This window comes from Aplysia californica, unplaced genomic scaffold, assembly GCF_000002075.1.
Source record: "Aplysia californica isolate F4 #8 unplaced genomic scaffold, AplCal3.0 scaffold00545, whole genome shotgun sequence".
In the NCBI taxonomy this organism is placed as follows: domain Eukaryota; kingdom Metazoa; phylum Mollusca; class Gastropoda; order Aplysiida; family Aplysiidae; genus Aplysia; species Aplysia californica.
In genome coordinates, this window is record NW_004797815.1 from 130,165 (window position 1) to 148,422 (window position 18,258).

An 18,258-nucleotide genomic window follows, 5' to 3' on the forward strand; every position below is an offset into this window, starting at 1 on the left:
CGAAGAATAGAGGTGTTACAAGAAGAGTAACAAATATGAAATAAAAAAGGAGGAGAGATAAAGACGATAGTTGCTTGGTAATATTAATAATAGGAAAGAAGGAGCAAACCACACCAGAGCATCCGCCAACCACCCACAACCTGGTTTGACTATTGGACTAGTACATGTACCACTAGTACCAGGTCACATCCTGATTGACATTGGTAGGTAGGTGATAGGATCAAGAAAACAAATTGTCACACTCATAAGATAATAAATTCCTTAGTAATTTTTAGCCATTTTGAGAAAATGAGAAGAAAAAAACCGTTTCTTTCCAACAACTGACTCTGTGAAAAACTTGAATTTTTGTACACTTGACTCTATATTTGAATTATTCTTGAGTCCAAGAGAATTATACCAAGCGAGCTCTGCTCTTCATTTCAGAACCAAAAACCCCAAAAATGTGTGAGCCCCCAAGCTTTCAATATAGTGGTTGTTAGTTTTAGAGATCGAGAACGAGGAAGAAGAAGAACAGTTACAGAAAACGTGACAATACACGATTGGCAGGACTATTCATAAAGTACATGCATTTTATTATTGTTATTCTTGTTTTCCCCAGAAAAAAAAGTAAGATAAGATAAAACAAGATAACATTTTATTGATCTCCACAAAGAGCAATTTGCTGCGGCATGATAAATACAGTACATACACCTTATATATGTCAAGACTCACACACACTCATACAGACACGGACACACACACACACAAACACGCACACACTTACATCACCAAGCAAACAGACTTATAGTCATTGGTAGTTAAAGTATCTCGCTTCTCCATTCACAACTTGTGTGCAAAGAATCCGGTTCTAGTTCTGGCATTACATAACGGTATGGCATGACGTGTTAAAACCAAAACTATGACAATACATGTACTGTGATCTGTTCAGCATCAGTTTTATTTCTACACTGAGACTGTGACCGTACAATAAAGAGCAAGTCTCCCTCTGCTGTTCAGATTGAACATAATTTTTTTTTTAGTAGAGGGTTTTACGGCGCTCGCAACTGCATAAGGTCATATGAGCGCCAAGGGGTGGGTGTCAACAGAGGAGTCTTTACAGGGAATCAAGCCTAGCTTCAACAGCACAAGGTCTGCTTCGACTGTCAAGGCACCCCAAAATAGCAGGTCACACGAGGGTGACAAACATACAAAAGAAGTAGAGGCAAAATGACAATAGTAAGGATTAGGAAAGCAAAAGCAGCAGTTTCCTGTTGTAGATCAGGCACAGTTATGAGCGTGACATGATGAATCAGCCCATTTACAATTCTACTGTGTATGAACGAGAAATGTCCCCCCCTTTGGGAATGGCCTAAACACACTGCAGTCAGTGGCACCGCCCCGGGGGGTATTGGACATCAAAGCAGAGACGATTCGATAAGGCACAACATGGCAGGTACAATTCTCTATACAAACAGAAAATGCATTACATGTACCTTCACAAAATGATTTTCATCAAGAAAAGTCAAACTTACAGCTCTCAAACATCTGTACTGAGAAAAGAAATCCAAGTGTGTCAGTAATTTCCCAATTGCCGATGTTTTAAGCTTCCCTTGACACAATTTAGATCATTTAGGAGGCAAGCTTAGACTTAGCCTCTGCCTATCAGGGTCAAACCAGGCTCCGAGGGATACGTCTCGGGAGAAAAATGGGGAAACTTGACAAAATCTCTCCCACAACACGGGAATCCAACTCCCGTCTACAGCATGCGATGGTAAAGTCGCTAACAGTAACAGTTACACCACAGACGCTGGTAAATATACACAAGTGAGAGGTCAAAGTTTGGGCCTGTGTTAAATGAATCCTTTTTAAGTGTGGACTGCTTTGAACATCTCTCAGATAATGCTTAGTGATCTATACAATGAAGTTGCACAAGTCAAACATCTCAAAGCTTTCTGTGTCCAAATAGGGAAGAAAAACAGCATCAACATAAAACCATAACCAGTAATTCTTTCGGTAAATGTTCCACATCCCCATGAATGCAAGCTATATTATCATTCAAGAGACACTAAGAGGGCATAAATATATAGACTTTCTTATTATATACACAAGAAATTAAAATTACGTTGTGCCAAGTTGTTTCCAGCTAAAAATTGGGCTAAAGAATATGAATGTTGGTTTCTCTAAGTACATTTTAATTTTGGGAAAATATACACTTGTACAATTTTTAATTTTGTCATAAACACAGAAAGTTGAAAAGGGCAGGACAAGACAATTAAGCCTGCTCACACAGCTGTAAAATACACGTCATCAGTCATTGTCACATCATTGTTGTAGCCTGTGTCCAGGGAAAGTCACTGCTGTGTTTGGACTGCACTCAGTACAGCCATAAAGACAGTGGCTGAGGCCATAAATTACAATGCAACAAAGGATTCATAAACTCCTTTTTTTATATTAAAATTTTTTTTTTCAATACAGGTATTACGGCGCTCGCAACTGCACAAGGTCACATGAGCGCCAAGGGGTGGATGTCAACAGAGAAGTCCTTACAGGGAATGGGGCTTACTCTGCTCACCTATCTAGCTTCAACAACACAAGGTCAACCTCAGCTACCACACAGTTTCAGCTCAGCGAATCAGACCTTCTGCCACTAAGATCGAAATGATCTGCCCCTCATGCAGTCAACACAGTCAACATGCCATTATTACCGGTACTGAAAAGTTCTCTACAAAATTTATAAACGTAGGAGAAACAAACAAAAGTTTCGTCTCATCTTTTTTCCTTTTTTCTCTTGTTTTTCGTACTTGTCTTGTCTGTATTTGTATATCCTGGAATCTCAGAGATGTTGGACCCCGCAAAAGCATTCTGGACAGAAATTTCCTCGGCTGTCAAATTCTTCGCTTCCTTCTTTGACTTTTGCTTCTTTTTTCTCTCTTTCCTCTGCAATTTCTCATTCTCTGCATTGCGCCCTTCACTCACCCTACTGTCAGCGTCAGTATTTTCACACTCTTTCTCGCCTGTACTTTCCTCTGCCGGGGGCGTGTCAGGCTTTACGTCATTATCCCCCTTAGATTTTTTCTTCTTCTTTGGAACCTCAGTTTGAGCATCCGCTGCGTCATTGCAAACTTCACCTTCCGCAGGAGACTCGGATTCTTTCTTACTTTTTCTTTTCTTTTTACTTTTGTCATTTGACTCAGTGTCGAGGGCCTTACTTGAGTCCGCATCCTCCTCTTCTTCCCCGAGTTCAAAAGTCACATTTTTTCCTTTCTTCTTTCTCTCCTCTTTGGAACCACCAGCTTTTCGTTCCGATTCAGTTTCCAGCTCAGCACTATTTTCAAGTGAGTCATCTTTGACATTTCGACTTTTCTTCTTCTTCTTCTTCTTGCTGTGTGCATCGTCCGAACTTTTATCATCTACAGAATCTGCTTCTTCGTCATTTTCCGTACTCTTCTCACTGCCCTTCTTCCTCTTCTTCTTCACTTTTTCTTGTGCCTCACAATCCTGGCCAGGGTCTCCCTCTGGCAGAACGTCGCTGCTTTCATCCAACTTCCTCTTTTTCTTCTTTGGCACGGCTTCTGATCCATCTTCTTCAACCGATAGTTCCTTGCTCTTCCTTTTCTTCGTTTTTTCAGTCAAACCAGCATTTTCTTCTTGTGAAAGTTCAGCATCTTCAGAAACATTCTTTGACTTTTTCTTTTTTTCTTTCTTCCCGGCAGACTTCCCAGCATCGTCCTCTAGCGAAACATCTTCCACGGACACGGCACAATCATTATCACACTGATCAGCTTTCTTTGAAGACTTTTTCTCTTTCTTGGTTTTCACGTCTGAGAGATCGGGTTCTTCTCTGTCATCCTTTTTATCCTTTTTCTTTTTCTTCTTTTTCGTTTTTGAAGTGTCCAGGTCTTCACTCTTCTCATTCAAGCCGGCGTTCTCTGGAAAATTTTCATACCAGCCTCGACTCTGCTGAATATCCTCATCCCTAACATCGCTCGAAGTTTGTGCGTCTCCACCTTCCTGCTTAAGCTCTTTGTTGTCCCCCCCGTTGTCGTAACAAAATGCCACAGCCCCAAACACTGCCGGAGCCTTGCTGGAGTTCTCTCCCCCTCCCTGTCGCGGGTTCTCGCTTTTGTCCCTTTCCTTCTCGCTGTCAGGACTGTCCTGACCCCCCGACGTTCCACCAGCAGCCTGCCTCGCCCTTTTCTCCGCCATCTTCCGAGCGAAGTATTCCTGGACGCTGCTTGTGCTGGTGACGGTGGTCAGTCCGTGACTCTTTTCTTCCTTGTCAGTTTTGTCGTCACTGCCCTCATCGTCACTGTCACTGCTGTCAGACGAATCCTGAGAATTGACAAATTTAAAAACTTACAGTAATGAAAAAGTTTTGTTTCAGTAGTAGAGGTTTTTATGGCGTTCGCAACTGCATCAGGTCATATGAGCGCCAGAAGATTAGAAAGGTGTTACAAGAGAGTAATAAACACAAAAAAGAAGGAGGGCAGATAAAGATGATAGATGTTTGATAGGAAAGAAGAAGCAAAGCACACCAGAGCACCTGACAACCACCCACGAGTTTGTTTTGCTTCAAAAAGATGGTTTCAATCCCATGATTAGAATAGCAATAAAAGTAACCACAAGGGATGCTGCTTAGGAAAATGTTGAAGGGATATGGGCTAAAAAAGACAAAGTTTCAATAGAAAATCTACGTAATCGTTCCACGTTCCAAATGTGGACTTCCCACAGACGCCATTCACATCAACCAGCGACACAGACAAGGGTCTTTGACTCTGTTAAGATGGTATCCATTATCCAAATAACTAAGAAGAAAAAATCAAGTGAGCAAATCAAAAGTCAAGAGACTTCCTCAATATTACTTACCCTTTGACCTTATATTCATGAACTAGTTTTATTGTTGAAAATGTTTTATTTTTTATTTTATCGATATGTTTGTAATTTATAATTTATACCATTTCACGGAGAATGCTCTGAGGTCTGCTGGGGTAATAGTATAGATTGAGAAGCACATAGAGCTTGCTGTGGAGAGGGAATTTGCACTATACAAAGGCTGTCTATTATTATTAACACGTAAATATAGACTCACCGTCGATTCTTTGGCTGGCGAGTCCGTTGAAGCAGCAGACTTTCTCTTGCCAAATATGCAATCAAGATCTTCCGTGCTACGTAGTGTTGGAACTCTCCCTCGAGCGAACCGGCCGTAACTGCCAAAGGAATAAACTCAAGACTATATAATGTCCGTCACGGGCAACAGCCAGATCAATATAATATTTTAAAAATTTCACAAAAAGACTGTAATTATTCGTATAAATCGCCATCTCAATAAATCAAGTAGAATGTACTCTTCAACAAAGACTTGTGGTAAAAATGTCAAAAACTCACAAATAAATCAGAGAGCGCGGAGTTTGATAACATCAATAATAAACAAAACATTCATTGCAACATCCCTAAAATAGAAATTTCATGTAAAAAGTATCTCCTTTAGTTTTAGTAGAGGTATTACGGCACTCGCAACTGCAAAAGGTCATAGGAGCGCCAGAAGATTAGACTTGTTACAAGAGAGTAACAAACATAAAAAAAGAAGAAGAGGAGATAAGGACGATAGATGTTTGATAGGAAAGTAGAAGCAAACCCCACCAGAGCACCCACCAACCACCCACAAAAGTATCTCCACCTGAAACTCCCATTACACATCTGTAATAATTTTGTTGAACTGAAACAAAATTAATTTGGCACTTGCATGCTTTATACAAGTTTAATAGTACCAAAATTTGCTTCAAGGCAAACAGGAAGAAAAAAGAAAAAAAGCTTATGTGCAGGAACATTGCTGTATCTTACACTGTGTTCTAGTCCTTCATTCAATCATTTTTTAAAAATTCAGTTAATAACATTTTACGGGTAGGCCTACTAACAACATTTTACAGGTACTAACAACATTTTACAGGAACTAACAAGTAAAAATTTGTTTACTGTTTACAGTGTCAGTCTGAGCTGAAATAAAAGAAAAGCTGAAACACAAATCCAGAATAAAAAAAATAAAAAACCAAGGCACAAGAAGGCACATTTTCATCCGAACACTCACAATCGCTTTCTGCCATCAGCTTTTTCATCTGTCTTTGCTGGTGCGGATTCTCCACCCGTTTCAGAATTCAAAGTTTTCAGCAGGTCGTTGAAGTCATCTTGATGAGCAATCCACGCATCGGCATCCTTTGGTGTGCATCCCAGACCTATAGAGGGCAAGAGGAAAAAAAGGCATGAAAGAGGGATGCAATCTGAGATCAGCAATGGTTTCTGTCAGGAAAGAGAAAAAAAAGAGACAACAAAGCAGCCCCCCCCGGCCTGTGTTGTACAGGTTGTTAAGTTGTTCATTTGTATACTCATCACACACCACACTCTTACCCCTTCCCTGGACTTGCCTTCAAACGTCAGTGTTGATTTCAAAGAGCAGGGTAACCCCCCCCCCCCAAAAAAAAAAAAGAAAATTAAATTGCAAGCCAGCTTTTTTCACATACATGAAAGGAAATAAAAAATGTTCCATTTTTGCTTTTCTCAATATGAAAATAATTTAACCAACTAATCTCCATAGCGGTATGTAACCAACCTCATCAGGTGGTTACTGTATTGAAACTGCGTCTACAGATCTAGGTAGGTATGTACTATCTTCAAGTATCTTCTATGTGTGCTGTATAAGTCTGTGGGTAAGCTGGCAAAAAATCTCAATTGCACACAAATATAAAGTCAGACCAGAGGAGCTTGTATACTGTTCTACTTTCGCTAGACGCATCAAGGGAGCTAAAATATTTTCATTTAACTATAACCCGATGCATCATCACGCACACACCACTTTTTTGATGGAGTGTCATGAACCTCAAAGACTCAATGTGATGACAATAACAAAAACCTTCAGTGTTTTGATCTAGGTGATTTTTAACATCAATAATGCCTGCTGGCACTGCAATTTCGATGAGAAAAAAAAAATGAATTCAATGCTTCCAGGTTACTTTTTCAGTGCAACTTGCATACTATACCACTCCAAAGAGGAGTTGAATATCAATAAACTTTCAAGTGCCAGTGATGTATGGTTATCTTCTTAAAAATTAGAATGAACAAACAGTGTAGAACTACATTGAAGTCAGAAACAAATATAAACTGATGGATTCAGATGAAGGCAATGGTTTTAAGTAACAAACTCATAAATGTGTTTTTTATAAGGAGTACAAAACAATACTAGTCTATATCACACATTGACAAATTCTTTGGTTCTCGCACAGGCTCATAGAATCTGTCACAACACTTCATGAAAAAATAGCCTACCATAGAGATGTGGAAAATGGAAAAGACTCAGGTTTTAACAAATCTACAGGAATCAAAAGAGTTGGGGAGGCTACCTCAGAAGACTCCAATGACACTGCAGCAACCTACCTCTGCTGTCGGACTTGTAGCTGGCTTTTATGTGATCCACCATGCCGTCTTCATTTGCACCGAGTCCTTTGCCTTTTGTCCAGCCCATTTTTTCCATGAGCTTCTGCCCAAACTTACTTTCATCTGCAGAACCATAAAGGGAACATTTCATTAACCATTGAACAAATGGTATTTTTTTACTTTCCCTCCCGTCTCACACTCAGCTACCAGTTGTCTATTTTCTACTAAATATTGATGCGCTGAACATGAATATCAACTTCATTTCCGTCGCAAATTAATGGTTTTTGAAATATTTGATTGTTTTTAACCGAGATAGACATGCTTTGGACCAATCGGGGGGTTCCAGGGGGGCCTGCCCCACTGGGGTATAAGAAAATCTGGGGGGTTACAGGGGGGCATGCCCCCGTTTTTACACCCATAATTTGATATTTTACAGTTGGATTTGAAATTGTCTTGAAAATAATTGATTTGCGACAGTTTTAGTGGCTTTATGTGTGATCTGCAGCAAACAGTACAGCAGTTTGACCCCTGAAACAGTGCATCTGTGTGCGGGAGTGAAAGTAAAAATTTACCTAACAAATTAAGTCCTTCTTGTATATCTGTCTTTAGGAATTTCTTATGAAATTATTGTAAATATCTTACTAACTTTATCTCAGTCTTACTTGGGCCTCACTTCGCTCTTAAGCGACGCTGTCAGCTAGTGTCTCTTTTACTCAATAATATAGCCTAATGTTCAGCTAGTGTCTCTTTTACTCAATAATATAGCCTATTGCTCAGCTTGTGTCTCTTTTACTCAATAATATAGCCTAATGTTCAGCTAGTGTCTCTTTTATTCAATAATATAGCCTATTGTTCAGCTAGTGTCTCTTTTACTCAATAATATAGCCTAATGTTCAGCTTGTGTCTCTTTTACTCAATAATATAGCCTAATGTTCAGCTAGTGTCTCTTTTACTCAATAATATAGCCTAATGTTCAGCTTGTGTCTCTTTTATTCAATAATATAGCCTAATGTTCAGCTTGTGTCTCTTTTACTCAATAATATAGCCTAATGTTCAGCTAGTGTCTCTTTTATTCAATAATATAGCCTAATGTTCAGCTTGTGTCTCTTTTACTCAATAATATAGCCTAATGTTCAGCTAGTGTCTCTTTTACTCAATAATATAACCTAATGTTCAGCTAGTGTCTCTTTTACTCAATAATATAGCCTAATGTTCAGCTTGTGTCTCTTTTACTCAATAATATAGCCTAATGTTCAGCTAGTGTCTCTTTTACTCAATAATATAGCCTAATGTTCAGCTTGTGTCTCTTTTACTCAATAATATAGCCTAATGTTCAGCTAGTGTCTCTTTTATTCAATAATAATAATAATATAGCCTAATGTTCAGCTAGTGTCTCTTTTATTCAATAATATAGCCTAATGTTCAGCAGCCAAAAAATATATAAAAGGCATGATGGTGGTGGTAAAGATTGCGGTATTATTTTACTTTCACTACCATCACACAGTTAGAGGGTGTGGTGGCGAAGCGGTTAGTGCTCTCGTCTCGGAAGCGGAAAGTCCGGGATCGAGCTTCAGTTCAGATACAGATTTTTTTTGCCCCCTCCTGCCCACCCAGCAGTGAATGGTACTCGACTTTGAGGAATAGATAAAGTTCGTTTGGGAGAAAAATGAGCTGAGCCACGTTTGCGGGGGCTGTTCACCCTGAAGTGACCCCGTTGAATTCGAGCTCGCTGATTTAAGTGTTCGTTGAATCCGGGTTATTTATATCGATTTTAAAGAAGAAAAAAAAAACGGGAGAAGGACTTCTGTAACGAGCGACCGCCCTATCAAACACAATAAAGAAGAGAGGCCTAACCCTAACCCAAACCCTTCCCCTCAATTCTGCTCTGTCTCGTAGTGGTCGCTTGTTACGGAAGTCCTCCCAAAACGGGAATCCATCTCCTTCCCTTGAATCTGAACTTGTTAAATCCGAGTTCCACTCACTGTATAGAATTGGAATACATTTTGGTATTGCTCAGCCTCAGCCATTCCAGACACCCTCAATACATTATAATATATATTCTCAAGCACACACATAGACGAACATACATACACATACACACGCACAAGAACAAAAGAACGGGAAGATTCACACATGCAAACACGTGTACACGCTGGTAGATCACACACATAAACACACAGACACTAGACACACTTATCAGGCCTAGGCTAGCCTGGATATCTACACACGGTAAAGATATTTAGACGTATTAAGATAAACAGTTAGGCCTGAAAAAAAAAATGTAATGATAGTGTTCGACTTCGACTGTTGTATCTCGTGTCAGTCAGTCGCCATGCTACAAACACAAAGTCCAAAAGAAACCAACTAACAAAGACAAAAGCACAAAGTAGACATTGTATGAAGAACAAGTGCCCAAGATTTTTTTACCATTGCTCCAGGTTGTATTTCTTGGATCCAGGCCATACTTTGTTTTCCGTTTTGCTTCAGCTAGCAAAGCCATGTTTGCTTTTCAGTGGGAAAGAAAACGTGAGTCTATTTAGAATCGTTAAGAGTTACTCCCCACCAGGAAGTCAATGGCAACTCGTAAAATGTGAGAGTCATTTCCCCTTGCAAAGTTTTGCGGATATTCGAATATTCTTTTATTATTCGATGTCAAGTATTTTGTTTTCCAATTTTCGAATAGCCTACATTAATTTTGTCGAACACACTGCTTTTGGTGATTTGGTGTTTCATCACACACACGACACACACCAACACTCACTCACGCACTCACGCACCCATACCGGTTCACGTCAAGGACCTTACATTGCCTTACAATACTATCATGACTATGTTCCACCAGCAATGGTGTTTGCAATGTTGCGGCATATTACATGTATCTCATTTGGGACCCGCATACTGGCCATTCGACAACACAGAGAGATAGATAGCATTTGTATAGCGCAAATCCCCGCTCAACAGCGAGCTCTAATGCGCTTCACAATCTACACTATTACCCTAGCAGACCTGAGAGCATTTTGAAACAACCTCAACTTCCTGGGAAGCATTGCTGCATACAGTGCGCAAGAGGTCATTTATATAGACGCCAAAACACTAACCTAGTTTTAAACTTACTGACTAACAAGATCTTTCGCTATGGCCGAGTACCCATTCCCAATTCCCACCTGGGTGAAGTGAGGAAAATTCGTGTAAAGTGCCTTTCCCAAGGACACAACGTGTCGGGCCCGCTGCTCGAAGCCCCGGACGGATAACAAGTCCGATAGCCTAACCATTAGGCCACCGCACGCCACAGTAAGGGTGGGCCGACTCCGAGAACTTCCGAACTTTCGACTCCGAACATTTTTGGGCGCGAATTCGTCGACTTCGACTCCGAATTCGAATTCAGGTCAAGATAGCAGCCAATCAAATTTGAGGAGAGGCAAGGTCAATTCGATGGGATTCGTGTCAAGTCAAGTCGTTCTCCCTACATCCGTCGAGTCGAACACGCTGTAGAGAATCCCGACTCCACGGACCAGTGTAGACAAAGGGGGCGGGGAGGGGGGAGGGGGAAGGAGCAGGGAAGAGGTCACAGAGGTCGGGATTGAGGCAGGCAATGTTTTCATTGACATCAGGGGAGGGCACCAGTTTGTTTTGAAAGTTATTTGCCCCTCGTTGACAGTACAGCCGCATTCATGTGCGACGTGCGAGGATAATGGGTGCAAACAGGTCATAATAAAAATCAAAGCATAAAATCCCGCAGTCTCGAACTCTAAAGTCAGACCATGCAAATCAAAGCAACAGTCAGCAAGACAGAAGTCTATAAAAATAACAGTAATAGATCTAGATCTAGATTTATATCATAATCAACATTTATTATGACAAGATGAAACATACAAGGTTGAAAACAAACATGGAGTAATGCAAAAGAGACGAGAAATGTGACAATGTAAATGTAAGTGCCAGACAGGTCGTAAGAAAATACATGTAGATAGTACAATGAAGAGAAGAAAAGTAGTGAAATGTGTGTGATCGTAGTGAAAGCCAAAGAAAGAAGGAGGCTGGGATAATCACGGGATTTGAATTTGACGTGAAGATGGCTTGCAATTGTGATTGGTGCAACCAGAGACGCAATGCTCGTCCGTCACCGTAGCGCGTAAATTTGACCTTGGCCTCTTAGGGCATAACCACCAGCAGAAGGGATTTGTAACTGCTAGCAAATCAGCGCGTTCTAAAAGCTCATGTGACTTTCATTGAGTCGATGGAATCGTGGGACGGTCCAATTCGAACTCGCTGCTTCCTTCTGAACACAGCGAGGGGAAAATAGAAATAAGACATCGTGTTTTATGATACTTTTCAAACTTATGCATTTTTATTCATTCAAATCTAACTTTTGAGCGTTCAAAAATGTTTCTTGGGTGCAGTTTTGCGTAATATTATTCACAGTTTTTAACAAATTAAATATGTTTTCGCTCCTCGTGATCTATTTTCCCCTTGGCTGCCCTAGTTCGGGAATTCGTGTTCGGACTCGTCCTCCTGCCCAATGTTCGATCTCCGACTCAGACCCCACGAATTCGTCGAATTCCGAATCTCGACTTGACTTCGCCCATGCTTACGCCACAGATGCGCTGTTTTGGGACGAACTTATTGTTCAAACATGTTTTTTCGACTCTGTTTTCTTTATCAGAAACTTTAAAAGGCTAACAAAAACATATTGTTGTGTGAAATATACACACTCGTGGTTTTTTTTTATATATTTTAATATAGTTTATTTATGATGGTTTGAAATGTACTGAGACATTAATTGTCTTTGTTGGTCGCTGTTGGTCGGACAGATATATGTCCGTTACGTCCTACTTAAAGAGTTCAAATTTGATGAACCATCAAACACAATGAGAGACACACATTTGTATAGGCGGCAAAGTATTTCATAGTATTACATTATATTGTAGCATATTTTTGAATAGATACAACAATAGAATTCTCCTGGCCTAAAGGTTAAGGTGTTCGCCTCTCATTCAAAGGTCCAGGATTCGAATCCGGGTAGCGACCAAAATTTTTTCTCCTTTCCTGCTCTCTAGCAATGTTCTGTCGTCTACTTTCGTCTCCATTTTCTGCCCCCACCCCCTTGACTCCACGAATACTTAGATTCTAGTTTGATTAAGTAAGAATTTCATCGAACTAGCAACAAGAATACGTCATACAGACTTCAACATAAGTTTAAAGACCACCTTGACAGACAGCCCTGATTTGTTAAAATCCGAGAAAAAAAAGACAGCAAGGAATGTTTCCAAATTTTTTGCTCTGAAAGTGTTAATGGGTTAACACTGCGTACTGCAAAGCTTCGTTAAGGGGCAAAACCACAACGTGCAGCACGGAAATCCTCGGGGAATCTAAGCAAAATGTGCAAGTGGTCCTTAACTTTTGTAGAAGTCTGTATAAGTACAAGTACCGAAGATTAGAGGTGTTACTAGAGAGTAACATACATTTATTTATGTACAAATAAAAGAAGGAGAGATGAGGGCCACAGACATTTTATTTTATAGATTAATATAGTGTTCTGTGCCTACGTCTGAATGAAATTAGTGTGTGTGTGTATGTGTGTGTGTGTGTGTCTGCGCATAAATTGCATGAGAAGGAAGGATCGTAGTAAGAAAGGTTGTAATGGGTATTCCAATGTAAAGCGCATTGAGCTTTTTTTGGAAATGCGCTATATAATTGTTATATTATAACTTATGTGTTATTATTATTATTATTATTATTATTATTCGCCTGTTTCACCCAGCCTGGTATCGGGTATAGGCCACCAAGAAAAACTCTCCACCTGTCTCTGTTCTGGGCGATCTACCCCACCTACAGTCAGCTGTGTATATATATAGTCGCTTTTAAGTAAAGACAAGCCGGCTGACCATTATTTCGGGGATTTCCAGAAATCTTGACCTACACAAAAAGTGGGCAGTGCCCTACCTATAGGAGAAGTTTGGTTTCAATGGTATAAAGAAATCCCTCCTTGTTTTTTAAAGTGAACAAGAGGCAGAAACTTTACCTTCGATTTTCTCAAAACAGCATTTTTCGGGATAGCCCCCTTGTGTTTAAAAACGACCAGAATATGTCTGAGATCTGCCTCTAGATCTTGCTCCCAGGGGGATCTCAGCCTTCCTCTCTTTCTCCTCCCCTGGGGGGCTCTTTCTTACTTTTCTTAGGCTTTGTCTTGTCTCGTTGTAGGCTGGCTTCCTGAATATGTGTCTAATCCATCACCAAATTCTTTTTTCGTTTTCGGAAGAGTTTTACGGAACTTGCAACACAATAATGTCATAAGTGCCGAAGAATAAATGTGTTACATGAGAGTAACATACACAAAAAGAGAGATAAGGACGACAGATGTTTGATAGGAAAGAAGGAGCATTTTAACAAATCGCACCGTCGGTTTGTCGTTGTTTGGTTCGCCTCCATAAAATACGTACTACATTTCTGATGATGTCCTGCCGGTGGGTTTTCAAAGTAATCAAAGGACGATAGACGTTTCACAAGAAAGAAGGAGCAAACCAAACCAGAGCACCCTCCAACCACCCACTTCCACCAACCGATACTCAGCACATGAACACAACAAAAGAAAAACTATAAAAACAACTCTGTAAAAATCACCATCACACCACACCACACATTTCCTGTTTTTTTAGGGGGAGGGTGTTTGTGTGTGGTTTTAAAAAATGAAGTTTATTTTTTTTTAAAGAATCAGCAAGTTAAAAATCAGTAGGATAATATACACATGCCAACAGTCACATTACACGAGGAAAGGAAAGGTATTGTTCAGTAGAAAACAGCAAAAGAGGTTTATATATATATATATACTAAAAGCTTGACAGAAAAACTCTCCTGTTGTCTGCAAGAGTTGACACCAAGTTATAGTTACGGATAAAACATTCTTTTTTAAAAGTTTTAGTATAGAGGTTTTACGGCGCTCGCAACTGCAAAAGGTCATATGAGCGCCAAGGGGTGGATGTCAACAGAGAAGTCCTTACAGGGAATCAGACTTACTCTGCTCACCTCTCTAGCTTCAACAGCACAAAGTCTGCTTCGACTATCAAGGCACCCCGGAAAAAGCGGGTCACAAGAGTGTGACAAACATACAAAAGAAGTAGAGGAAAATGACAATAGTAAGGATTAGGAAAGAAAAAGCAGCAGTTCCCTGTTGTAGATCAGACACAGTTATGAGCGTGACATTGATGAATCAGCCCATTTACAATAATTTCTTCTGTGCATGAACGAGAAATGTCCCCCCTTTTGGAAAGACCTAAAGACACTTCAGTCAGTGGCACCGACCCGGGGGGGGGGTTACAAAACATCCAAGTTAACCCATACACGTTATAGTTCATAAACTACCAGTAGGCCTACATGAATGTGACTCCCTGAAAAATACAAAAAGAAATAAACTAACTTTGTGGACATAGCAACCTTTCATTTTTTTAAAAAATTGTTCACCAATTTAATCAAAACAACTGTGCAACATTAGCAAAGACAGCTAAAGTTGTAGCATTTCAATTTCATGAGTTTCAGCCACCAAAATCATTGAGAAATAACAGGAACACGCACAACTTATCACAAATATAGGCATAAAAATTGTATGTACACATGTGTGCTTGTATATATATATAGAAATGTGTGTGCATGAGTGTGTATGTATGTGTGTGCGTGTGCATGCCTGCACAGGTGTGTAACTTTCCCCAAGAGAAAATGTGTAATCACATCATTAACGCGTACAAGCTACTGTTCACTAAAGTTTTAACATTCCTCGAGGCATCTTCCAATGCGTGGAATCCTCACTGTATTAATATTACTATGCTATTCTTACATTTAGAAAGTGTTACTGTACCAATAAAGTAGCAGGCCACGATAATTGTTGAAAGTGTACTATGTATTTTGATCTGATTGATACAATTTAAATCATGTAGGAGGCGAACTCAGATCATGCTTGTCAGGGCCAACCCGAGCTGAGAGGGACACAACATGCCAGAAAAGAGACCGAGAAACTCGTACATCCCATTTTTAAAGAATTTTTTATAATTTTTTTTTTGAGTAAGTGTTTTACAGCGCTCGCAACTTTTTTCTAATCAAAAGCAGAAAAAACAAGGAAGTTGTGCGGACTAACTTTTCAGAGCATGCTCAGCAAAAATATAGATTTATATTTTATTTTCTAATTTATACTGTTGGTCTTTTATATTCCAAGTGTAGAAAGTGTTTAATCAGACCGTGGGAGAGGTTTATAAGTGTGCGGTGAGGTTTTATAACGGCTAAATATATAAACATGTAATAGATTGATTGTTTCTACTTCACAGATTTTCATATATTATTATTACAGGAGGTTATGGAACATAATCCCTGCGATATTTGTAGAAATACTGTTAATACGCAACACTTACAAATCTATTGACAAAGAGCAGAAATACGTGTACATATTCATTGTCAGTTCAGAGCAAAGACCTCGCCACATTGAGGTTGTAAAATAAACTGTTCAACTGTCCAAACATGAAGACAATACCATTTAGCTTTTGTAAGTTTCATGGCACTTGCAACACAAATAGGTCGTATAAGTGCCGGAAATTAGAGGTGTTACTTACTAGACAGTAACATAAAAAGAAAAGAAGGAGGACAGATAAGGACAACAGATGTTTGATAGAAAAGTAAAGGAGAAAACCGCACCAGAGTGCCCGCCAACCACCCACAAGGAAACACATAGAGGAAAGCAAAAAGCAGAAGGAGAAGGGCAAACAATATGTGAAGCGTGCTGACAAAATGAGTTACCTCTCGGATTCGAGACCTATGGAAATAGATCACGTCATGCTTATTTATAGGTGAAGTTTTTACAATTTATAAGTATAATATAATAAAATGCTTATTTTACTTAAAGAATATGGCATCAATTTAAAAAAATATACAAATTTGATCCTGGTGTAGATTTTTGGCCAAAAGATCTAGATATATCTATCTAAATTTGTGGACTGTGAGAAATAACTCATTTTGTCAGCACGCTTCCCATATATGGCAACTGGGGAACCTTCTCCATAAAAGTATCCCAGGAACAACTTGACACTTACGAACGTCCCGTCTATGAGTTTCCTTTGGATAAAAGGATGTCATGAAGGCCCTTGCCACCACACTTGATGAAGATGAGGAGATTGAGCATGACTATGCACCAGTCTTACGACTGGAAGAACTGGGTGTCTTCAGAGGAAGAGGCAGAACCAGCATGGTACAGGGGATGGAAAGACGGGTTATTAACCAAATGAACACCAGAACAATCAGCAGATGGACTCGGAGATGGATGTTGGAGCGGGGAGAGAAGCACATACGGCAATGCCCGGAGTGCTATGATGTTGTTCCCAAGATCAAGTAATCAAGTTTACGAGTGTATACCAAGTACCTTACTCTTATCAATAGAAAATGTTCATTATATTGCTATCAGGATATAAATGTTTAATTTTGCTTTAGTTGGGGAGGGATTGAGATCTAAGGGGATGACATTTTTTAAAAAAAGGTTAACAAAGAAAAAAAATCTTTGCTAGGAGTCGGAAATGTGAAAAATTCCACAATACAATCTGATAAAAAATCTTACAAAGCGAAGAAATTAAATTTTTTAAATACATGGCACATCACACAAGTAAAAACTATCTAGATCTAAATGAGGGGATCAAAAACCAAAAACCAAAAAAAAAAATACCCACCTAAAACAATAAATGTCATGGCACATAATTATTTGGAAATTCAAGCTTGTTGTACTGAAATTCTGGGACTGTTAGCACACTAATGCGAGACACAGACACACTCTATCGCTTTGTCGAAATCACATCTGTTGGAAACACCCAGGGACCCTCGCTTGCATAACTTACAATACTATAATAGCATATATTCATTAGTTCAGAAAGTTGAATCACAAAAACAGACTCATCAAGCCGAAGTCTGACAGCAAGAAGACAAGTAGAATGAGCTGGAGAGAAGCATAAACATATATATATATTGAGAGAGAGAGAGAAAAAGACATCCCTATAATCTTAAAACGCTGGGAAAAAAAACCAACAAGTTGTAGCTGTCAATGTTGGCACAGTTTAGAGCATTTAGAAGACGGGCTGCTTCGATCCTGAATATCAAGGCCAACCCGGGCTGATACAACGTCCTAGCAGAAGAACTGAGATAGCCTACTCCATTAAAAACACCTCCCCACACAGGAAACTAACTCACTTCTCTTGAGCGCGATGGCAATGAGCCTAACTGCTACACCACAAATGCCGGCAGAATAAGCAAGACAACAGTCGAAAAATTTCAGAAAATGAATGGGATAAGACCCAACATTTAATCATGCTAGATAGATATATATATATATATATATATATATATATATATATATATATATATATAATAAATACGTACACCTTCAGAGAGCAAATGAAGGCAAAGTAAAAACCAAACAGACACTTCACTCACTCACAAACAAAAATTTACACATATTACGCACAGTCTCCCAAACTGCATTTCCTATTTTACATTGGTCAGTAGCAAGTAATAATAGTGATATATATATATATATATATACATTTTTGAGGACCTTGGCAGCTTGGTGCTGGCAGCCATGCAGGAGCGAAGATGTCAAAAAAAAAAAAAAAAGTTGTTAAGTCACAATATCAACAGCAACGTTCAGTCCGTGATCATTGGTGTCATGTGTAATAAACATATCATAATAAATAATATTAATAAGACGTAATTTGGTTAATAATTTTTTTAAATTAGAAAAACCATTTCTAGAGAACCACATTAAAGCTGATTGAAAAGACAAAGAAAAAACAATTGAAAACACAGGAGAGGAAAATAAAGGCAGACGTAGCA

At 39.3% G+C, this 18,258-nt stretch overlaps 1 protein-coding gene across 1 annotated transcript; it reads right to left on the minus strand.

Moving 5' to 3' along the window:
- Nucleotides 1-2,500: 2,500 nt before the first annotated feature.
- On the minus strand, nucleotides 2,501-9,952 carry LOC101862212 (ABC transporter F family member 4). The gene is made up of 5 exons (XM_005106584.3): nucleotides 9,832-9,952; nucleotides 7,405-7,527; nucleotides 6,065-6,209; nucleotides 5,069-5,186; nucleotides 2,501-4,311 (listed from the first exon to the last, which is right to left on the minus strand). The coding sequence occupies exons 1-5, from the start codon at nucleotides 9,902-9,904 to the stop codon at nucleotides 2,746-2,748; spliced, it is 2,025 nt and encodes a 674-aa protein (XP_005106641.1). The 5' UTR covers nucleotides 9,905-9,952; the 3' UTR covers nucleotides 2,501-2,745.
- Nucleotides 9,953-18,258: the final 8,306 nt, after the last annotated feature.

Bases quoted from the DNA above. Each gene is read 5' to 3' on its own strand.
- LOC101862212 (XM_005106584.3), bottom strand. From the start codon at position 9,904: ATGGCTTTGCTAGCTGAAGCAAAACGGAAAACAAAGTATGGCCTGGAT. The intron at 5,187-6,064 runs GTGAGTGTTCGG...TTCCTTTGGCAG, and splicing joins GCTGATGGCAGAAAGCGATT to TTACGGCCGGTTCGCTCGAG. The intron at 4,312-5,068 runs GTGAGTCTATAT...GTCAATTCTCAG, and splicing joins CGCCAGCCAAAGAATCGACG to GATTCGTCTGACAGCAGTGA.